This window comes from Aythya ferina (assembly GCF_964211825.1).
Source record: "Aythya ferina genome assembly, chromosome: 5".
NCBI classification, from domain to species: Eukaryota; Metazoa; Chordata; class Aves; order Anseriformes; family Anatidae; genus Aythya; species Aythya ferina.
The window spans coordinates 7,607,740-7,631,850 of NC_140301.1; the positions used below are offsets into that span (position 1 = coordinate 7,607,740).

Below are 24,111 nucleotides of genomic sequence, written 5' to 3' on the forward strand. Positions count from 1 at the left end.
TATGTTGTCATTCCTTTGACCATCCTCCCATCAATCCATCCATCAACAAATTAAAGTTGGCTAAAGAGCCACTTATCTTGAATGCTTTTCACTGTGATTGCCGTCAATCTAGATAAATAAATATTTTCCCTAGGCAGAGTTTACATATTTAACCATGTTTAGGAGACAGTTCCCTTGCTACTGATATATCCAGCAAATTGCACATGCTTTTGCTCTGTTTCCTGATTCACCTCACCCACACATTACACCTTCATTAAACGAACCCTGCTCCCTCTGCCTCCATTTGGCTTGTATTTAAAGATCGGACGACTAGGATGAAGTTGCATTAAAACTGGCAGTCTAAAAAAAGTCTAGAAATTGACTTTATTCCGTTAGGTTGGAAAAAAGCCTAGAGCTCTATGCAAGACGTGCACCAATAACGCATCAAATATTTAAGTGAAATCAAAAATAAAAGGCAAAGCTTTCTCAACAAGCCTGCTTTGAGGAATATGGCCACGCTACTGCATCTGACTTTCATAATTTAAACCATGATACCATAAATGACTCTGAGGCTTCATGATGAACATAAACAATGATATGAGCAGAATTATATATGCTATCTAATAAATATGTATGTGCCAGTGAATACTCTGTTAAAGATATTACTTTATCCCTATTATTTATTTTTCACTTAATTGATACATAGAGCGGTTCACACTCTGCCTGCTGCCTATCAGACACACGCAAAGGAACAGCGGTCTTACTTATTAGCATTAATGTATGCCTGGTGCTTTTCAAAAGACACTCACACGCACACATGCGCGTAGAAGGGGTGAAATTCCCCTCCTCCTGAAGTCAATAGGCTACTTACCATGGCTGTCAGTAATGATGGGGGCTGTTCCTAAAGCTACCCGTTAGTAAATCAAAATATGACTGAGAACAAATGCGCTGCTGTGGGCAAAGCTCGAGAGTTGTTAGGGAAGCATGAGAGGAATAATAACCTGATATTTCCTGTTGATCATTAAGGACAACTTGTCTTTCCTTCTCTGATACCTGGCAAATGTGACAGCTGGAACTGGCCAAGGGCTGACAGGCTCAGCTTTCAGGTTGCTGTTGTGTGGGCAGGACCCGAGCCATGAGAGCAACGCATATCTGCAACATAGTTGGCGTTGAACAGCTTACTGGTTGCAGGCTTTGCCCTGTGATGCAATCAAAACAGAAACAAAAGAAGATGGGACTTTAAAATCATGGCTTATCCTGAGCACAGAAGCATCTCTGAAGCTGCCCTGCCAGACGTTGGTGCACACCCTGCTCCCCTGCTTGCTCCTCATGCCCCGTGGGTGCTCATTCGGTCTGGTGATGCTCCGTGGGGAATCACTGGGGTGGCCGTGTGCTCCCTGATCAGCGCAAGTGGCTCCTGCTGCCCAGCAGGCAGGTCACTGCCACCATGCCTGCAGCGTACCGTCAGCAGGTTTGCATTTCCCAAAGGCAGGAGGTGGCACGGCTGGGCCATAAAAGTCATCACGGCCAGAGTGATGGAAGAGTGAGGGCTCCTTCCCTGTCGGCTGCAACCAAGCAGACGTGGCAAGTAAATAGCATAACCTGTCCTTACACCTATCTCTCTGCCTGTTCTCACGATCTCAAGGCAGAGGTTTGCTGTGACATAATGAAAAAGATGCAACTTCTCCACCCTTTTAATAGATGCACTAAGTTAGAGGTATCTTCCTGTCCTCTGCCACTGTAAATCTGTCCCGCGTGTATGGGAGAGGGATGAGATGCTGCCCGGGGCTTGGCTCCTGCTGCCTGCCCACATGCTGAATCTCAGCCACATCTTCAGTGCTGATATCCTGACCAAGCTCTTCAGGTACCAGCGTGGATGGCTTCATACTTGTTGCTAAAGGAGACCTCAGCAGAAGTCGAAGGTGGGTAAGATGGCTGAGCCGATGGCGCAGGAGTGGCCTCCATCTCTTAGTGCTTGATTTCCTCATCTTAGCCCTGCATAAACACCACTTCTTTGCATTTATTTATACTCAAGTTTAAGTGCCTGTGCAAATTATAGCACAGACAGCCAGAACAGAAATGAGGCATTTAAATGGTAAATAAACAGTGCCTGTGCATGCTGGTGCTTTTATAAATAATACCCCCTTTTAAGCCTTATTCTCTGCCATACAGGAATGTCACTTTTCAGAACATCTGAACCCACAAACATCACACATCAGTCTCTCTATATGCTTATTTAAAGAGCATATCAAACTATTTCTGCAAGCCAAAAGGACTAAATTATCCATGAATTCTAGATAACCATCCTTAACCCAGAAAATGTCAACAGTTTTCTATAATAATTGTCCCAGCCGCAGCAGCTATGACGTTTGGAGTGCCTTTCATAGGAGGTGGGCGAGCCATACACATCTGGCAGAGCACTCAGCTCTGAGCGTGTTCTGTGTTCGCACCCTGTTACATATGGTGCTCTGCACATATCTGTCTGCCCCTGTGATTGTGTGGTGCCTTTGCTGCCTCCACTGTGTTGTGTTTTACCTCGAAGGGTAAGATTTGAAGCTCCTACCCTTATTGCTCCATTTATTGCCACGTAACAAGTCCTGTAGCAGTTCCTGGTTGACCTTCGCTGCTGTTCACTAGAATGCAAAGCAAATAAAGCCTTCTCCCTTGCTTTCTCCTTTAACTCCTGGATTTCTTTCTACGAGTTCTGGATTTAGAGCCACCTTCCTGATGTATTTTTATTGTAGTGTTTACAATGCAGACTTACATACTTCTACCAAATTCTTCCAGATTCAATAACTACTGCCCACACCTGCCTACCAGGAGACAGCAAGGTTCGCACCCAGAGCGTGGCAGTGAAGATACAGGTGGTTCACTTGCACATTCTCGCCTATTTCAGGGCGTGCAGCTTCAAACAGCAAACCTCCACGGATGAATTACAGACTGATGAGGAAGCACCGACCTTACAGAAAGGCATTCCTCAGCCCTGGATGCTGAGCACAGGAAATGCCATCATCCAGTGCATGGATGGAGCTGCATTCGCTCTGAAGTACGTGCTAAACCTTCCCTGAAGTTAGCATCAAAGGAAAGCACGTTTATGGCACATGTGCAAGTGGGAAGGAAAACCAACACAGCCCAACTGCCCTCTGTGCACCTCATGCCAATGCCCACTCTTCTCAGTAGCCTGAGCGTGGGTGGGAATGGACGTGGAGGTGGAAACAACCATGGGCCCTGCTGGGCGCTGCTCCAAGCATGCCGGGGAGGTGCTTGCGGGGTGGCACGAAGAGGCTGGCATTGCTCTGGACCATGCAGCACACGTCCAGCAGCTGAATAGCATTGTCCCTGTCTGAACCTGTCAGCTTGCCAAACGCTGGGTTTCTCTAAAATCTTAACGGCCATAAGGGAAATGCAGATTGCAAATTCTTTGCAGCATGAGTGTATGTGGTCTTTTTTGTCGAATACTCAGAATGTGGTGGTGGGTTTATGGTAGATGCTGTTTTGCCATAAGACTGTAAGATGCAGAACTGAGAAAAAAAAAAAAATTGAATAGTGGGTGAAAAGGACTGAGGCAAAACACATGAGTGTTATCCAGTCTCCTCCTAATGTGGTCTCTCAGAGTGGATAATAATATAAACATTCATCCATTAGAAAAAAACTACCCTTTACTGCCCCCCATTAAATACATTGGCAGTCCTATTAAAATACAAGTCAGATTTGTGTTTAATGATCTTGAAAGGAAAGTAATTGCTTGAGTATTACCATTCAAATGTTCTTGCAGCAGCATATAATATTTACAGTCTGAGCGCCACTTCTGAGTGCTGCACAGCGCTGAAGATTGCCCAGCCTCTTCAGGGGAAGAGCCTGCGTAGTGGTGAACTCGGGTACAAAAATGATATGCTATCTGAGCACTGTAAAGCCTGTGAGAAACAGCTAAGCAATGGGCTGCATAATTTTTCAATTTTACTAAGCTCTTGAAAGAAAAGCCTTCAAAAACCCTGTACCTACTGCAAAGGCAGGGCTTCAACGCTGCCAGTGCTTGCTCAGGTGAGGAGCTCTGGTGTTGCTCCCGTGAGCAAGCTCCTTGTTTTATGAACATTTTGTGCCAGCATCAGACACAAAGTCATGCTGAGAACTGTGATATTTTGCTATACCATTTTAACCGCTGACAGTATCTTACAAGGTGAAAACATCAGAGATGGTTGTATTCAACTACGGTGTATATTTTTTGTGGGAATATCCTCAAACCAAAGCTCATTTTGTCAGACAAAGAGTGGAATGTGAAAGATTAAAAAATATATATAAAAAATAAAAAGAGGAAACAAAAGATATTTTGTATTACGTTTATTTGTACAAGTATGTCAAGCATAAGCATGGAGAGCATTTCATAAAGCATAGAGAGTACTTCATAAAGCAAGCAGCAAGTGTGCCACAAAATATATCAGAACTCTGATGGGAAAAGCAAGTTATTTGTCCTTTTTTCCTCTTCTCATCTGCCTTGTCTACCAAGGTCTTTGTCCCTCAGGCTTCAGGAGTGCCAGTGAAGTCCTGGGCCAGCAAGGTCTGCTTCCTGCTCTGAGTTTGTACAGGGGGCGGCCTGGGGAGGCCACAGGCACCACCGAAAGTCTTTCACCCACCTATAAATGAGATGAGTTAAAAAATATTAACAAACTCAAAACAACTAAGGCATTAATTACATTTTGTTGGATGTGCTGGTTCCCAGAATGACAATCCTGCCATAGTGAATCAGCCTGAACAGCCTCAGCTGCCACCATCAGGTGCCATCCCAAGCAGGGAGGCCAGCAAGGGCGTGATCTGAGAGGAAAGCACTAACATGTCCTGAACAAACTGGAGCCGTGGGCCAGATATTAGCATTTGGGGGTCTATAATTGCCTTATTACTTGTGAGGTTAACGTGCTTCTGTAAGGGGGCACGTTATATAGTTTGTCTCCTTTGTGTGCTCTTAACTGACAAACTGTTTTAGTTAGTAGGAGGAATTATACCTTGCAGTGCGGCTTGGTTGCAACCCTTTCTCCACCTCAGCCAGCCCAGATAACCCAATGAAGTGGTGGATGAAACACTGCAGACACAGCGGTTCTGATTCCCTTTTACCTTAGAAAAAAAAAAAAAAACAAAAAAAAAAACAAACAAACAAACAAAAAAAACATAAAGCAGCTGCAAAGGTAGTTCATGCTAAATCCCAGGGCAATGCCAGGAGCCTTAGCACAAATAAGAATGGAACTTTAAATCTCTGAAAGTGCTGTAAAATGCCTCCGTGCCTCTCCATGAACAAACACAGAGGAAGAGAGAAGCAGAGACAGAGAACCAGGAAAAAGGAAAGCATTTCCCATTTATGCAGACGGGAATAGCAGGGATGGGCAAGTAGACCCTCTGAGTAACCAGGCATGCAAGGTTACTTAGAAGGTATGAGCATCACTGCACATGCATATATAAACCAAGACTTTAATGCATGCCAATAGCAGTCTTGCCGTGTGCCATGCAGAAGCAGCTTTGCAAGCCCCTTTTCTGACCTGAGAACCAAAAATCAGCACCCACGTCTGACTCACTTCGCTCTGCCAATTCGTACACCTTTGAAGGAGGATGCTCCAGAAATCCAAAGCACTAATAGTGTTTTCTCTGGATCTTTTTCAATCTTTCACCAGTGAAGTGAAAAATGTGATTGTGCTGAGAAATCTGGAATTTAGCTGAGCTCCTCATTTCAGTTTTCTGATTCTCTAATTGGCGTGGTTTAAATTTCAAGCTGGAACAGATCAGGTACAATCAACAAACCCAGGGAAAAAATGCACCGACGCAGTTTTAACATGACTTGCCTCAACTTCAGGTCAACTAAACAATACATGGGGATGACACAACACATTGCTCTTGAGAGCTCGCACAAAGCTCTTGCATTGTTATTGCAGTTGGGACTGGGTGTTATTCAGGCTTGGTGACCAACTGGTGGTGCTAATGCTTCATTGGATGGGAGGTGAAGGAGGGTTCATTACCTCTCACTAAATATGTACATGCATTACACAAACCCTCTGCAAATTACAAAGCAGCTTTCACAAGCCTTGCAATTAAAGGATTCGGCTTGATTTCAGAAAGACACTTGCAGGAAGCAGTTACACACATATATTCCAAAATTTCATATGGCAGCACTTAAATCACAATGGCTTTGAGGACCAGTCACCTGCTTGGGTCGCTTGACGTTCGGTCCTCAGTGACTGCATGAAGGTTTTGTGTGTTCTCCTGTACCTGTGGTATAATGTTTTTTGCCTGGGAGGGGGATTAGATACTAACTTGTCTGCAGAGGGCTATGAAGCAGTAAAGCACCAAGCCTGGGTCTGAGAGACAGTTAGTCACACTCAGAGCCAGCCAGGGTGGCTGATAAACCATGGTCTGAACCATGTCACCAGCCAGATGTCACTCTGTGTTCCAAGCAGCACGGTCATTTACTGCAACAGAAATAGACTCCGAGAACTGCAGGAGTGTGAGAAAAAAGCTGGTACTCTCATATATTTCAGTGAGGTTTAAAAGAAAGCCCAGCTACCATTTTGGGGAGGCTGCTTACTGTCTTAAAGGGTTGCATTTGGTGGCATTTTGCACCTAGGTGTTGCACTGAAAGCCACCTGTAACAAGCAGGTTTATTCCCTGAAATCATCTTCCCCTGATCAGTGCTGTGCTTCTGTTTCGATCCCAGGGCAGTGAGGCACCTCTGGGGCCAGCAGGAGTGGGGGGCAGGCATATACAGGCTTGGTTTCCTCTTGAGGGAAACATCTGCAGGTACTGCACCAATGGCCTACAGCCACCCTCAGACAAAAACATCTCAGGAACTGTTGTATTCAGTTGCTCATTTTTGGCCATTTTCTAGACAAACACACACAAAGAAAACAGGGCAGATACCAAGCCAGGGGTTCCTGTAAGGTCAAGCTCATGAAGGTCTCTTCCTCCTCCTGCTCCCCATAGGAAGGGGGTGTCTCTCCCCATAGGAAGGGGGTGTCAGCCCTCTACGCCTGCAGCCCAGGGGTTGCTGTCCTGGCAGCAAAGGCAGCCCAAGCAGAGAGGAAGCAAACTTCACCTGCCATCATTCGCTGTCCAGTGTATCAAATTCGGTTCTCAATGGAAAACACATCTTCCTTCTGTCCTTCCTTCCGAGGGCCTGATGTCATGCAGTGGTTTTCAGTTCCTCATTTTCCTTTTTTTCTTCCATTCCCAACAACCTGTTCTTTCTACTCCAAACCCTTTTGTAGTGATTTTCTAAATTTCCTTTTTATACACAGTGCCACTTTTCCTTCCTTTCCTCGTGCGTGTTTTTCTCCAAGCATGGCCCCAACGATGTGCTCTGCTCAGGACGCTCATCCAGCAAGGTGCAGGCTCCATCGCTGGCTTTCCTCTCTAGCTCGCCCTGCATGTTTCCCACACTCGGGCATATTAATATTTCAGCTCTGATTGTCATTGCTTAGCTTTTGTTGGAGAACTTTTGCCTCCTGTCTCATTTAAGAAGAAGTGAAATCAGTGCCAGATTTTTAACAAAATGAAGTCTTCTTCTCTATTTTTGTTCCAACCACCTTCAAGCTCTGTTACTCTGGATGGTGGGACGTGCAAATCCCAAGAGGCACGCACGTGTTGGGTGTGCAAGTCAGGTAATTGCACACCCGATTGCAACGTGCAGGTGTCCAGCTAAGTGCATTCCTGGTGATCTGCACTCCTAAATACATGACCACTACGTAAATCACGTTGGATCATGGCCGTGTCGCGCTGCTGGTGCAATGCTGATTTTATGGATGCTATGCAGTGGTGCAGGGCAGAGCAGACGGAGAGCTGGTGAAGGTACCTGCATTTCTGCATGCCGCCCTCGCCTTCTGACATTTGCAGATTTGTCCCTTAATCTCTGTGGTGCAGGATTTGCTGTCAAGAAACATTGTCTGGGATGAGCTGTTGGGATTCAGATTATCAACCAAACATTAATTATTCTGCTGACTAAACCCTCAACAGCTAGGCTAGATAATACAAATGTAAAGAAAGAAATTAGTATGAATCATGTTCTGTACTTGAAATCTAGAATGAATCATACTGTAGGAACAAAATCATATACCATAAGCGTATGTGTGTTGAGACATAACAGAGCCAGATCCTCAGCTGGGGCTGAGCCAGGTAGCGCCACTGGGCCCCAAAGGCACTTTCCTGCATTGAAGTCCCCGACCTGTGTTATTTATTCTGAGCACCCAGAGCAGGATAGCAGATAACGACAAGATCTGTCAGGTTGTGCTGAGGAAGCTAAAGCAAGAATAACAAATAAGATATGTTAATTTTTTGAAGTAGAACTCTTTTTTTTTTTTTTTTTTTAATCACACTTATGCAAGAAACTGCTCAGACAGACAGAAGTAGTATAGGCCCTTAGAGAAGCAGTAACCGGTGCTTATCCACTCGCCAGGCAAAGTATAAATGCAAAAAGCACCAAAGATTTTTGAAAGAAAAGAAAGCGTGTCTGTCTGTTGTCTTTACAAGGTGAGAGGGCCCAGGTCTTCAGTTTGTGCAGCTCAGGAGGCTCCTCTGGTTTCATTACAGGTTTATATTTATATCCCCATGCCCCACGTATGGTAGAAATATCATAGAGGTTAATTCCATCATGGTGTTGTCCCTGTATTCAACTGGGCTGGAGGTGAAGCATTTACATTTCAATATACACAACTAAATGCTTTTAAACCCAAGCCATGGTTCAGAATAGCCCCAATAAAGAGCTAATGAGAAGAATAAAAATCAGATAGTTAAAAAAAAATGATGTAAGGTAGAGTCTTAATTTTTTATTATTAAATTCACAGTACATTAATTATTAAGTGTTCATAAACTTTGTTTTGTGCAATGATAAATTAATAATATCTACACAGACATGTTCTTTTACAACAGGGAGGCTAAGAAATGTAGTACCAGAGGACCTTGTGTTGACAACTGAAGCTATTAGAATAGACTCCTTAATCTTCAATCATAAAAAGTAGATAATGTTATTTCTTATTACTATTAAATGCAAAGTGCCTTACTAGGAAACATATATGTCATTACTAAAAATAACTACCAGGGAATGGTTTGAGCAGGCAAGAAAAAAAAGTGTTCGCAAATTACATCTTGAGATAAACCCGGTGACATGTTCCCTGCTAATCTCTGCCATATTAAAACTGTTTCAACTTATTCTTCTGCTAGCCCGTACCAGGCTGCATAAGGTTTATGTCCAAGGACGGAGACGGTAATGACTGAACGTGACATGTTGTGCTTTTGGGAATCATTACCAATTACTGATGACCCCAAAACGCAGACTCCTGTATACGCTTTCGGTATTACTGAAAAGCATCTGCTGGCCTCTGCTTAGGGAAGGGATGGTGAGCTTTGTGTTTTCCTTCTTTTCTGTGAACAGTGAACAAAGCTTGCTTGATGAAAACCAGGGGATTTTAGTAACTTCTGTCCAGAACTCAGCATCATTATTCATTTGAATGTTTTCTGTGGTTTGTAAATACAAAGCCGAGCAGGTATCTTCTAGGCCAGTCTCATAGAGTAATTCCTCGTCCATAGGCCAGGCCGTGGAGATGTGTTTTAGAATTAAATGTAGCCTAGATGAGGGAATTGTGGTTTTAGCAATTTTGTTACGTGTTTATACATGACCTATAGAGCACATCCCTCCATGGGTTACTGGAACAGCTACCCGGTACGTGCGAGTGGCCTCCCTTTGAAGATAGACACCTGCAGGAGCCCTCTCACTGGGACAGCAGGTCTGCAGGGATGTGCGCTGATTTTTGAGTCCGGATGCTTGAAATATTTTTCCAAACCAGGAGCCGAGAGAGAATCATTTGAGATCTCCGTGAACTACTTTGAACAGACGAAGCAAGGGAAGGAGCACCCCGAGTGCCTCGGGCAGCTCCTGCCCCAGTTTTCACCCCGTGATCGTGAATTGGGACCCTGGGTCCGGGAGCAACATGTGCTCCTGCTGGCTAACGGGCGTGCGGGCTGCCTGGCCCGGCCAGCGGATGGGAACTAGGGCAAGCCGAGGAGCCAGCCCTCCTCCTTCAGCTGCTGCGGAGCACCCGGACCAGCTGGAGCGTTAAGGGGCCGCCGGCAGCTCCCTGCCAGCCCGGCTCCCGGGGCCAGCTTGAGGCGCAGGCGAATTCGGCTCTCGCCTGGGGAGGCCGGCTGGTGGGGGCAGCCGGGAGAGGACGAGCCATGCCCCAGGGGAAGCAGCAGCTGCTGCTCCCTGACAGGCTTCCCCGGCCTCTGCTGCCCGCGGCACAGCCCCTTGCCATCTCTTCCCACTTGTGGGGGCTCCGGCTGCTTGTCACAGCCCTGCCTGTCCCTCGCTTGCCCTCCACAGCTCCCTGCGCAGGGAGGATGCTCACAGGTGAGCGCAGGCTCCTGGCTGGGCTCTCCCTGCTCACCCCACACAAGCAGCCAGCCCAGACCCTCTGGACACTGCTCTGGGACGGAGCAGTGGCACATCCCAATGTGGCACCGCTTCCCCGAGCCTGCCGCTCGCTGCCATCACAGTGACATCAGCTACTTGAACGTCATCCTCCACCTACAGCTCTGAAACCTGGTGTGTGAAATGGTAACGCAGCATTTACCCAGGATTTTTTGCTTGCTTGGGGTCTGCAGACAGGCTGGGCGTGTTCTGAGGAAAAATGAAACCAAGGTTTTGCACAACGCTGAACTTCATGAACACGCTGCTGAGGTGGCCCCTCTGCTGGCTCCCCCAGCGGTGCCTCCTTGACCTGCACAGCCACTGGTGTTCATCATTAGCATCAATAAAAGGTATCTTTGGACACTGTCCTCCACTCAGGCCTCCAAAGTGCTGTGTAAGTGACAATGCCCGTTTTGGAGGTGAAGAAACTGAAGCAAGGCTGATCCAAATGACAGAGCCGGGAGAAAGCTGGCTGGGGCCAGTGCCACTCTGCACACTAGCCGGGTGACAGCAAAGCACAGAGAGGAAACAGCCCTCCCTTATTTTTCCACACCATTTTGTTTTAGAACAGGTCCAGCTTTCCACAATGCACTTACACGATAGGGCATTGATTTCTCATCGTCATTTTTTTGCTGTTGTTCCTTACAAACCTTCCCCAGCCAGACCCTTCCAAAAGAGCTAAGCTGCACAGGCAACAGGCTTTTCGCTGCCCTACTCAGGAGTCCCTTGGTCAAGTAAAGCTGCTGCATGTAAACGCTGCATTCACTGCATAACAATTGGAGTGAAGTTTTTATGCACAGGGCTTTTTATTTTCCAATCAGCAGCGCTGAGTTGGGACTTTTGGGGTAAACTGGTAGCTCTGGGCCGCTTTGAAGCATCACAAGTGGAGGGTTTTGTCTCCTGAAGATTTACTAGCAGCGATCTTTTATTCGACCGTTTTATTAGCCTCCTTTTACATATGTATGGTGGTGAGGGAAAATAAAAAAAAAAAAAAAAAAAACTGTTGTTGGTGAAGTACAGAGTCTATTTCCCCTGTGATATCCACATTCAAAAAAAAAAAACAAAAAATTGTGGGAAAAATTGTTGCCCGGAGGCCTCCCCAAGTACTGAAATTTCACTGAGGTTTTTCCTCCCGCACATCGAGCCTCCCCGCCCCTCGGCCCAGCCTTTAAAGGTTGAGTTTGGGGTAACAAATGCAGCGCCAGAAGGGCCAGGCTGCCCCGCACCGCAGGCAGGGCTGCCGGAATAAATCTGCTTGCCCCCCAGCGCAACCCAGGAAAACTTTTCGCCCGCTTAACACGTTGTTGGTTTTTTGTTTTTTGTTTTTTTTTTCTTAATTTTCCCTGAAAGTTCTCGTTGAATTGAGCCCCGTTGCGTGGACAAATTGGACAAGAAAAGTTTAAATGTTACCACTTTGGCTTCTCCTCAAGTGGTGCTGAGCACAGATGTTTGGAGGGGCCATCATGTCCCTGTAAGAATGGGGGCTTTGTGTGCATAACCTTACAAAGGGCAGAATAGCCCTGCTTTGCTGCCAGCCCCGGGATCATCCTATCTTTATGTGTTGATTTATTAGGCCAGGGATGAATGAAACCGTAATTAATATTACTGAAGCATTAGAGTCTATTTAATTTAAATGCCACTGAATATTTCACTTTCAGTTGGGAGTGACAATGTGTTCGGGACTGTTGGTGAAAGCCTCAGCCATCTGTTACCCCTACTAAGAAGGGAAGACAAGAGAGACACAGGGAGACAGAGAGCATTGAGCTTTGTGGCTTTTCCAAGCCTCCAGGATCATCATTCAACTCAAGGGCAGCCAAGAAACATTCCTGCGCATTGGGCCCTCCGTGTATAGGGGAAAGGGTATAGGGGCTGAAAGGGTATGGGGGCAAGGCATCTCCCCAGAGGGTGGGGAGAAAGGAGGAAGGAGATTTACTGTACGTGCGGTTGTAATGTACAAGTGTGTGTGTGTGTGTGTGTGTGTGTGCAGGACCCAAGTGGCAGGAAAGCAGGAGGATGGACTGGGGGACCGGCCCGGCTTGCTGATGGCTTAAAAACATTTTTAAAAGGTGGGAATGGGGAAAGAGCCCAGGCAGGTCTGAACGCTGACGGTGAGCCCAAGCAGTGATAGTGAGGTCCAGCTTCACCGCAGCCAACATCAAGGCTTGGGTCCAGTGGGCATCACGGCGCTGGAAGCACCACGACGATGCTCTCACGAGCTGTGGCTGTGACATAGCCTCCACGGGGCAGACCAAGAAAGAGGGAGAGGACATTAAAGGGTGATGGGGAAGGCAGCCCTGGCCCTAAGGGGCCATGGGCAGCAGGGGACTGGCAGCCAGGCCTCACCTCCGCTGCGGCGGAGAGGTGGTGGGGAGCGGCACGCGGGTGCGAGGCTCTGCCTCCCCGGGATGGTAATTAGCACAGTGGGGTGTCCTGTAATTGGGATCATTTGTTCTCCCGGTTTTTCTCCCGCAAACTGATTTCATGCCAGAGGGAAGCTGTGTGACTCACACCTTGCCATGCCAATTAGCTGATAAACATCAAATGTAAACAAAGATGGCCTAATTAAGACTGGTCGCCCAACCTCGATGTGCGTATTGGCAAAATCCCACCAGCTTTTTGCGCTCAGACTTATTTTCTCCTTTGCTGGGACTAAATTAGCGGCTTTGCACCAGAACCGCTTATCTTTGAGAGAAGCTTAGGGCAGGTAATGAGGAAAATTGGGAGCTGGCCGGGAGAGCAGTGCTGTCCCCATCCATCCCAGCAGCTCCGGACAGGGACAGCCGGCCCCCGTTTGTCGGAGCAAGCACACCCTGAGGTGTAAAGGTCCAGCTTGTGGCTGCCCAGCAACCTGGCAGCAACCTGGGCAGCACGGCTTGAAGCAACACCTCCCTCATTGCCTAAAACCCCCCTGGGAGGGCTCGTCGGCTAACCAGCGCGGTGCCACCATCATGCCAGGCTACAAAACGCCCTGTGCCCACGAGTTTTTGTGCTGGCAGGGCCCAGACCGGCACGCAGCCGCCCAACTTTTTAAATTCCAGTCAGATCCCTTCGGCCTCCAGCTGACTCATCCCTTTCCGAATATTTCCTTTCACTGCTGTGCCTGCAGGCTGTGCATCCTGGAGCCGCGGCCAGGCCCGCTTAGTCCCAGCAAGCGCGGTGAAGCTGTGGCTCTCTGTGGTGGCCTCCTCGGCTTCTGCTGAATTTCAGCTCTCACTAAAAAGGGAAGGAAAACTCAAAAATCGAGCTCGCCAGGAATGAGAGCAAGGTTTGTGGTTGTGCCCTGCGGAGGGCTGTAGGAGTGAGGGGAGGGTGAGACTGAGGACAGGGGTCCTGCAGGGCCGAGGCACGTCCGGAGCATCCCTCGGTGGGTGCCAGCCACAGCCAGGGTGTCCCTGTGTCCTCAGAGCACATCGGTGCCCTACCCCTGCAGCCATGCCCCTTTCCCCTGACCACTAAAGGGAAACACTGCTGGTGGACCAGAAAAGCAGTGGGCGAGTGGAAATGGAAGGTTTCCAGTTCCCCAAAAGCTACTGGTGAACATTTTCAAAAGCGGGTTAAAGAACACTTTGAAGTTCACCCTGTGAGTTAAAAATCTGTCTTTTGGGGATGCGTCCAATTCCTGTCCCAAAGGCTCAAACCAAGCTTCATTTTACTAAACATGGCCATGCAAGGCATGGCAGGATGCATCACAACGCTCCGCCGGCTCTCCCGCAGAGATGCGTTGTGACAGGAGACTGGAGAGCCTGCGAAAACAGGGGCCGGGCGCCGCGGTGCCTCCAGCCGAGGCTGGCAGGAGCACACCCTGCACATCCCCTGTCCTCGCCCGCTGGGCTCCGCAGCCCCCTGGGCCGTGGGGTGGAGGCTGCAGGGCCTGGCCTGGCCTTCCCTGTTCGGGCACCACGCCGCGAGGTAACGTTGAGCGAGCTGCATGGGTTGAGATCCGTGCGGGGATCCCCTTTGCAGCGCAGTTTCCACTAAGCCTCCAAAGCTGACGTCCCTTTGAAAGCCCTCTTAATATATCCAATTATAGATTTTCAGCAACTTTGAGGAATGTTGGCTTTCCCGGCGGCTGATCCCGGAAAACACCATTGAAACCAGGAGGGATTTTGCTGTTGAGCTCAGTGGGGGAGGATCAGGTCCTACATAATTTTATTGTCAGCAATGATGACCTCTCTTCACAGACGAAGAATACCCATCCTGAACCGTGCCCTTCGGAACGTAAACCGTTTATTTTTATAGCTGGATCCTTCCCCAAGTGGGATATTTTGTGCATGGTTAACTTATCCAGGGCTTTAAATGCTTGCCAAGTGGCTTTAATAGCAGGATGTTGTTTAGAAAGATTGGGAAGGATTGCGGGCAGTAATAGAGATAATTGCCAAGGAGAGATAAATGAATCTTCAATCTCAGACCAAGTTGGCTTTATCACTGGGTCAGGAGGGAAGGTCCAGAAAAATCCCCCGTCTGCAACTAACTGCGTAATGATAGTTTGGGATTTAGGGAAGCTGGCAGCTGTCGAGATCTTGCGATAAAAGCATCTTTTGAGGCTTAATACAGGTTTGCAACTCCATATAAAGGCACGAAAGCCCCTTTTCACCGCAGGGGTTTAGCATCGCAAAATCCAAAAGCTGGAGGTGAATTCTGGGGGAGAGGAGCGGCCGGCGACATCTCACGCAGGCAGCTGCAGGCCAGGCTGTGCCGAGGGGCTGGGAGCTGCTGCTGGCCCGGCACGGGGCAGCCCGGTAGGAGTGGCATGGTCAGCCCTCCTCTGGGCTCCCCTGGGAATGCCCCACAGCCCTGCTGGGCCCCGGGGAGCTCCCACACCAGGAGTGCTCATGGGGCTCTTGATAAGGAGGGGGTGGCTGTTTGGGGGAGAGGGCTGACTGTTCAGCTACACCTTTTCCAGCTCCAGCTGGGGCTTTCCTCAGCCACCTTCCTACCAGACCACGTTGTGTATTTGCAGACCCCACACTCCCAGATGCCATAAAGTACTGCTGAGGAGATGCTGCTGTGTGACCTAAAGGGAGACCGTGACCCATTTTCCCAACAGCAACGCTACGAAAGGCAGGAAAACACAAGCAAGGCTGGGCCTTCCGACTGAGACCTCGCTGGCTCAAGTCCTCGCCATGTCCCTGTGGCCCTGATGGAGCTGTGAGGACCACGCAGGACCCAGTGTGATGGTCCCCCGGGCTTCCCCACCCGCCGTTCGGAGCGACGTGCTGGCGCTTGGCGGCATTACGCGGAGATTTGGGTCTGATGAGCGCGTTTCTGTGGCTGACACCCAGGCCTGCTTGCCCGTTCCTGCGGATCCCAGCGAAGGGCTGTCACGGCTCATTACCTGTCTGTCTGAGGTTCAAGCCTGGCTGACTTCTAATTTTTTTGAAGCTTAATGCTGGGAAAACAGAATCGGCTCAGTTCACCTCCTGGACGTGCGTGTTTCTGATCCATAGCGCGATATCGCGCACGGCCCCCCAGCTGCTTCCACTGCTGGGCTCTGCGAAACGGCACCGAAAAATAAACCTTCCTAAAAGGACATCAACCACACGCGAGGAGGGAAAACACCTCCGTGGGATTTCGGTAGCATGGGTGCCATTTGTTCCCTGTTCCTTGTCGGGCTGGGGAGCCCTCGCTGGTGCCCTGCTCTCGCTCAGAGCGGCGCAGTGCAGCTCGGCGGCGCCTGGAAACCCTCCTCGCCCCGCCGTTTTCAGCTGTTGTACAAGTCTGCAGCTAATGTCATAACAAGAATTAAACTGTCTCATCCTATTACGCCCGTCGTGGCTGACTTCGCTGCCTATTAAGGTGACAGTGCAGCGATTCGAAATTTGTGTTAATTGTTTACCCCGTGTTGCAGAGCCTTTCTTGGGGTGTTCACAGCAGCCTGCAGGTTTCTTCTAGCCGTGGATTATCTGCACATTCTGCTTTATATGGACCTGAAGAAAATAACCCTCCTAGTATGGATCACTCCACATAACACCCTCTGCAGTGGGGTTTTTTGGCTCATCTATTGCCCTGCTTTGGTCACATTTAGAAACAATCCAGTAGAAGGAAGCAGCCGCCTTTGAAATTACAAGACTTTAAGAGGCTTTTTTCCTCTGATTTTTAGTTGCATTTGCTGCCTTCACTTTACGTGGTTGCCAAGAGCAGGGGCGTTGGCTGAGGCACAGCGATGTGCTCGCTCTGCCCACGGAGCCTCTGGCTCCCTGGGTTCAGCAGAGCAGGCAGCCGGCCCTCACCAGGAACCCCTCATAACAAATATTAATTGATGGCTTAAAATCCTATAGAAAGCCATGAGGTTTCAGTCCCTGCTCTCAGGGACTTTGGGTGAGGTCTGTGGCCCTGCCTGATGGACTTCTTTCCAAAGAGCCCTGCATGGCATTGCCCCAGCACAACAGCCCCTGGCACACCTGGCCGTCCCCATGCCCCAGCTCCCACTCATTCTTTTTTCAGGTGTTAGTAAAAACAAAACAGCAAAAAAAAAAAGGTCTTGTGCATGAGCTGCAACCGGGTCTTAAAATTCTCTAGCGGACAGCACATTTTGCACAGTTTATAGCTTATAAACGTGGTTGTGGTTTGCAAAAAATCTCGCTGGCTATTTGAGCTCCCAGCGCTTCCACCTGGGGAAAAGCAAAGCCTCCCAACGGCCATTAGAGAGCCTGTCATTAGCACGAGCATTCACTATTTATATTTGGAGCAGAAATGCGCCACTCGCTGCTATGAATAAAGCATTTGCCTTTCCCCGTCCGCTCCTGGCTGCTCCCACAGCCCCAGCAAGGCGCACGGCTCCCGTGCTGCCGCCAGGTCGCTGTGCTGAAGGTGAACTTGGCTGCCTTCGGAGAGCGCTACTTGTTGCGCGACAGCCGCGCTCGAAAAGCCCTCAAACGCCCATTGTTTCGGCTCTGTTTTGATGAACTTTTCCCTTGTATGTTCATCTGGAATTTAATCGTGATCAAGCGCGCACAATGGTGAGATTGTGGGCGAGCGAAAGGTGCTGGGCGAGCACAATGCGGAGCTTTATCCCTGCCTCCCGGACGCTGCGCTGCTGGCAGGCGGCGGCGAGCCCGGGTGAGCCCCAGCAGCCTGGGCAAGCACATGGTGACAGCGGGCTGGTGGCAGGGCAGCCGGGCATGCAGCCGCACCGCAGGGTCAGTCCCAGCTCAGGCTGGGACTTGAGATGGGGCACGACGTGGGCAGGATGTGTCCCGGCTCCCTTGCTCCCCGTCAGCATCCATATCTGCATCCCACATCTGTATCCCACATCTCTGTCCCACATCCACATCCATCAGCATCTCCTGACCTTGCTCCCTCTCGCACAGGAAGATGCAAGCCTGAGGAAAACCCTGTATCAATTCCATATTAATTCCATATTAATAAGTGGCCTTATTTCTCTTGGATAGTCCCTGCCACCAGCCACCGCCTGAATTGCTGCTTTAGAAGAAAAAGGCACTTAGTTCTTCTGCGGACACTGCTTCTCACCCAACAATGTTTGAGGGTTTTTAAGTATTCATGGGGTGTGGAGTTCGGGGATCACATGTTTTCTGTATTTTTTGCCTGGATTTTTAACCTCATCTTATGACATCTGCACTCATTGCTGACGTGACCTACTTAGGGAAGTCAAAGACACTGGAGATTAAACTGAGCGACCCAGCTCAGTGCGTACTTCTAATTTCGAGGTCCTGACAAAATTTGTTAGTTTCTAATAATCATTTCCTGCCTTTGAAAAACAATTCTGACTTTGCATTCTGAAAACAAAACCCTTCTGGCTGCCCAGAAAGCCAAAACCTGTAAGCCCCAGTTCCTGCGTGGCACCTGCCATGCGACCAAGGACCGGTGCTGCGCGGTGCTGGTACCTGCAGGAGCACGGCACGGCGTGCCACGGCCCCAAGGACAGAGCTAGGGGGCAAACCTGGCGCAGGAAAACTGCCCCAGAGTCCCAAAGTGCTCGGGTGCAGAGCGGGAGGTGGGCTGGCAGCAGCACCCCGTCGCTGCTCTCCGACATCGAGCTCGGCGACGGTGCAAACATCTTTTCTGTGATTTTTTTTTTTTTTTTTACAGGAATGCATTCCCCTGTGTCCACACTTTAAAAACAAAAGGAAAACAAGTCATAGCAGACTTTCTCTTGCAAAATGAATTTGTCAAGCTCTGCTGCGTTTTGCTGAAGTGTAAGAAACTTAAATAAAAGTGAGCATAAAGTTAAGAACCTGGCTTCAGGGCAGAGAGCAGCGGGGATTTCTCTGCCTCCGTTTGCTCTTCCTAAAGCTCGAGGTGTGGGCAGGTTTTCTCATTGCCAGAGGAAATTATTAATGGCTCCAAGAACTTTCAAGACTGATCTTTTCCCTTTGCTGTCACACTATGCAGATAATATTTTGATAATATTTTGCAGACACTAATGAAAACAGCACAGGAAATCACTTTACGGTTCCGAGACTGCATCGGGGCTCTTCCCTATATCCCATTACATTTTATACATAGGTCAAGTTTTTTTGCAGCAAATGCAAGTTGCCAGTGCTGAACAGATTTGAGGAGAGCCTGCGCAGGGCTTGATCCCCTTCCCTACAACACTTCCAAAAACCAGACACGAACTCTTCAAGTAGAGCCCTGAGCCTGGGCACTGAGCAGCTACAAACACCTTGGTAAAAAATGCTCACAGTGTAACACTTTGTTTTCCTGATTTTTCCTGGTTTGTGCTCTCGAGAGGATGGCTGCGTGATTTAACACAGTGTTTTGCTGCCTTTAACCCCATTAGGGTTTGGTGTGACCGTGCTGTCTGCACACCGAGTTTTCAGTCTCATCTTTGGACACTGGCACGAGCCTGCTGTGGCACCAGCCCTCTGTGGATGTGGGGATGTTTGCTGATGTGCTTTGCGGGGCAATAAAGTGTAATTAAAAACGCACAAAATCATTGCATGCAATGTTTTCTTCCTGGAAGTAAAATCCGTTTAGGAAAACTGAATGTGAGAGTTGTGCTACAAAAGGCATTTCTGCAGTTTCCCCGATCCCTTTGCTCAGGTGGTGGATTTGCCAGCAGCTAAGCAGTGGCTAAGGGAAGAGTGCACGCACCTGGCCGAAGGTGCTCCTATCAAGCAAGCTCCAGCGACCACGAGGGTGTCTGTACTACTTCGGAGTATCTCCTAGCAGCAACAAAAATTTGTCTCATGTAACACAGGACAAAAGTCGTTTGCAAAACAGCGTATCAAAGCTGAGCCCAATTCACGTCCAGGCTCTGCAGTGCAAGGGCTGCTTTGGCTCTGCTGTTGCCGTACCCACGCGTTCATGGGGTGTGATGTACGATGACTTTCCCTAACCAAAAACCTTCCCTGGTGCTGCTGCACCACCAGGACACAAAGCCCTGAGTGAGGTAGCTCTGGCACAGCCAGCGGCCCCATGGCCCTCTGACAGCACTTGCCGAACCACACACACGCTATTTTTTGGAGCAGGGGGTGCAGAGGTGCCCCCGGGATGGGGGCTTGTTCCCCACGGCCCCGCTCCCCTGGTGGGGGGACACAAAGCATGCGCTGCTTCAGGGGGAGGGCAAAGCACCCACCTTTTGGCTGGCTTTTGTGGCTGCCCCCTCCTGCCAGACAGCATATTTCTGTCTGCGTTTGACTGCTTTTTTTCTACCCCATCGCCTTCTGCTCTACATAATCTGTCAGTATTGGGTTTCCTTTCATTTCACTTTCCTCCCCCTTAACTCCAGTTCTTCCTCCCGGATTTTCCCTCCCTTTACCGCTGCTTTTTTTTTCAGTGGTTTGGTTTGAGTCAAGCTGGAACCGCTGGGGTGGTATCTAAAAGCAGGAATGTGGTTATGTCTATTTACTGTGAAGCACAGTTCATAGCAGCTTCATTCTTCGGGTAATATTTAATAATAAAAATAATAATAATAACAAAAAAAAAGTACCACTCCTTGCCTTGATTTTAGATCCTTTCTTTGCCTTGCTCCAGGCATAAGCTCCAAGTGACTTGTAAGTAGCATAGCTGCTGAATTCACTCCTCCAAGTAAGCAAAGAACACGGCTGTGTGCAATCAGCATGGCCAAAGGGCTGGCTGAAGACACGGATTAAAAAAAAAAATCAACAAAGAGGCTGCTGTAAATCCCTTATTACCTAAGAATTTCAGCAGCTACTGATGTGCTTCAGCCTCCGCTTCACCCCCACAAATTGAAGAGCCTGGGACACGCACTTATTTTATGAGTGCAGGCTGCACATTTGTGCACGCACCGCACGGGAGGTTTAGGAGCAACCCTCTGAGGATGCTACGGCTGCTCGCGAAAGGGGAGCTTTCTGTGGAGAGAGGGGACTGGGAGCGTGACTCAGAGAGGAAGCACGCGGCATGCTGAAACTTCATGAAAAACCCTTAGGAAAACACATCGGCCTTTGGAAAACCTGGGCAGCCAAGTGCAAAATCTGCAAAATGTGCACAATCCGAGCGGGATCCCTTCCCGGCTACCTGCAGATGTGGCCGGGCAGAGATCCCTGCGCAGGGCCCTGCAGCTGGCAGGGTGAGGGTGAGGGGGGGGTGCACATCCACGCTCGCCCCCCCAGCCCTGGCCTCAGGTCTCCAGCTCTGGGTGTGCCTCTGGCACCGGGCCGCGGTGCACGCCTCTGCCGGATGTGCTTGGTGGTGAGCACAAGCTGCTCAGATCACTGCGGAGCTCAGGTGGGCAACTGCTCGCTGCCCTGCGTTTGCTAGTCCTTTGTGCCCAACAGTATCAGTTGGAAAAAGAGATTTATGGTCAGGGCACAGCTCTCTCACCCCTGAATCCCCACTAGTGCTGCTGATGCGGGGTCCTCCTGCTCACAAAGCACGTAACGTGAAGCAGTGCAGGCCTGGTCCTTTCTGAAGGTCTTCCTAGGTTTCCACACCGTGCCGTTCAGCACGAGCTGCCTACGTGTTCCTGGAGAAATCAGTGGTGAAACGGCAGCAGCAACAATCTGCAAAGGACATCACCGGGCAGTGCTGTGCCCCCTGCCTACACGCACCCACAAGTATACGCGTCTGAGGGTCTCTCCATCCCAGTGCCTCAATCAGCAATGTATGGTTGCTATCACAAAAATGTATCTAGCCCAGCAAAATCGTAATCAAATATCAGCTCAAACATGTTGCAGGAGGTTGCAGCGATTTGCAGCCCCTTCAAGTGCCGTGGCTCTGGCTTCCTTAAGCATTGCTCACACCACAAATGTAATTACCAGTCCTCCGTGCTTTCCCACTTGGCAATCTGAAATGGTCGGGTAAAATGAAGCAACCTGTCAATACTGTATCTATTGCAGATGAGACATCTGCAAATACGGATCAGAGTAATCTGGTCATTGATTTTAGGATTCTCTGTCCTCCAAGGACAGTGACAAATCCATATATTGTCCCTGGGTGATGGGGTTTGCTTTTGGATTTCTGATTTCTCTGGGGGAAAGGTGTAAAATCAATGCACCCAGGGAGTGCCCTGCTGGGCAGCCCAGCTGCAGGGCACACCGCCCACAGCAGCAGGCACAATTCAAGCACACAAAACACAGGCAGGCCAAGACTATTCTGTCGTTTAAGACAAGAAAGTGAGGTTTCAATATTTGCCAAAGTTTTGCCCGAGGTTTGCCTTGTGTTGTACCGATGCTCGTACAGCTCCTGATTGTTGTTTGGTGATGTGGCGGTGTGAAGGGAGCACCTGGCTCTCACTGCAAACGAGGAAACTTGTTTGTAAGGATGCACGTAAGCAATACAGAAAAAGCACTGTGCTGCTGCATCTGTAGTTAGAGTTTGCACATGTAGCATTAACCCCTTTGACAGAAGATCCTGTGCAGGTAAATGTGCCCTTGACAAAAAAAAAAAAAAAAAAAATATATATATATATATATATATATATAAATAAATAAAATAAAACGAGGGAGAGAGAGAGTGATTTTCTTTCTGAGAGAGCCAGAAAATTGTGGGGCCGTGTCTATGTGTGTGTGAATGCACAAACCCACACACAGAGTCCTCCAAGCATACGGCTTTACACGATGTTTTATGTAGCTGGCCTTCAAGGCAATGCAAATGTTTACGAGCAATGGGCTACAACTTGTTGGCTGAGGGCAGCTGACTGGTTTGCTAAAGAAAGCAGGGAAATGTTCTGAGCAACAGCTTGATTTTTATCAATTTTCAATTCATCAAAAAAAAAAAAAAGTAAAAATGTATGAAGAGATGTTCTTATTTAAGTTCATCTTTAAGATCTAATCCATGCATGTATTGCTGAAATGCACATGGTATTTGGGTAACAAACTGAAAAGCTATGCAGTAAATGTGCCTTGGCATTCCTAGAAATTCCTGGAAATACCCTAAAACTATTTCTATCATTCAAACACCAAAGCAGCTTCAAGTTTTCCCTGCTTCCCCTGAAATGTATATACTAATAGATACTATTTCTTTACCCAAATTGTAATATATTCCCAAACTTAACTGGAAACCACCCACCAGCAGAGGTGTGGAATGAGCAATTTTCCCATCTTCATGTAAAGCCGACCACATCGGACCCACTCCAATACAGCTGCTGTCCCTGAGAAAGGCAAGTCCCAAATACAGTGCCTGACACAAATGTCTTACATGGCTTGTGCTTCAAAATATTAGCCCTTAAAAACGTGACATTGCTATGCACAGGCAAGTAATTGTCAATGCCTGTTGGAAGTGTTAAATCTGCTTACGTTCTGGTTGGAGAGAGTATTTTCTCACCCTTTGTTTCCTGCGATGATGTGTTATTGAGCCAATCTTTCTTTAAAACAGGGGAAAATTGCAACGTTTCATCTACGGGCATGCTAAAAACGTGGCTTCGCAAGGCGCACGACAACACGGCAGAAGGGTTTTCTGGTCACTTAGGCTGATCTGCGTCACTGTGCAGCCCCGTGACCCACGCAGATGCTCCCCACTAATGGCCCTGCACCGGCAACCTGAGAGAAACTCCAAGACACCTAAGACACCACATTCTCCACACCGAACGGCTGCACGGACAGCCATTTTTCAGCAAAAACCTCAATTTCAGACAACGGTATAAAAATAAAAAGAGCCGTGCTCAGTGCTGGCTTGAGAAACAACCCCAAACCGCATCGTTCAGTGACTGCCACAACGCGCCCCACACCGTGCAAGCGGTGATTTCAGGCCACACCAGGCAGGCCTGGGAAGGCGCCCCTTGCTCCAGGGCTGCTCGGTGCCATCCTGCGAGCCCCAGAGCCATGCCCATGGCAGTCGCTTTGCACCTGTTGAGCCTCGCGGCTCGAAGAGGAGCCTCCCAGCTTGCTCGCTCGCTCGCTGCGTGAACAAGCGCGCGCCGCCTCACCAAAGGGCTCTGCGCCGTACCCAGCAGAGCAGCGAAACATCTGCAGCCTTTCACATATTCACAAAGAAACAGTTGTCCGGTAGCATGTTGCATCCTCGCTGAATGGGGACACATGGGACTGTCGGCAGAGCAATTTAATCACAAAGAACCCAAGTAGCATGGAAACATATTTATTTCCTGCGCTTGGTGATTTAAAAGCATTTACTGCATTTTGGCACAAATGTTTTTGCCGGCTGACACACCACACGAAGACACACAAAGTGCTTCTGTAAAGAAGCACAGCAAGTTTTTTCACAAGGCTCTGCCCTCTGCTATTGACCACTGGTATTATACGCACGGGTTTTCCTGGATGGCCTACGTAATTTTCCTATTAACATAATTTTTAAGCCAGAGATTCTTTTGCATT

General features: G+C 48.7%; 1 protein-coding gene across 3 annotated transcripts in view; it reads right to left on the reverse strand.

Moving 5' to 3' along the window:
- ELP4 (elongator acetyltransferase complex subunit 4) overlaps positions 1-24,111 on the reverse strand; it is a 273,117-nt gene that overhangs the window by 69,151 nt on the left and 179,855 nt on the right. The window contains exons 10-11 of one of the 3 annotated variants that reach the window (XM_084521282.1): positions 4,977-5,085; positions 4,324-4,610 (exon numbers count right to left, since the gene is read on the reverse strand). The exons of the other annotated variants lie outside the window; for them this stretch is intronic. Coding sequence (XP_084377408.1) covers positions 4,603-4,610; positions 4,977-5,085 — 117 coding nt within the window. The 3' untranslated portion in view covers positions 4,324-4,602. Of the gene's footprint in view, positions 1-4,323; positions 4,611-4,976; positions 5,086-24,111 lie in introns of those variants that run through there. 3 annotated transcript variants of the gene reach the window in all.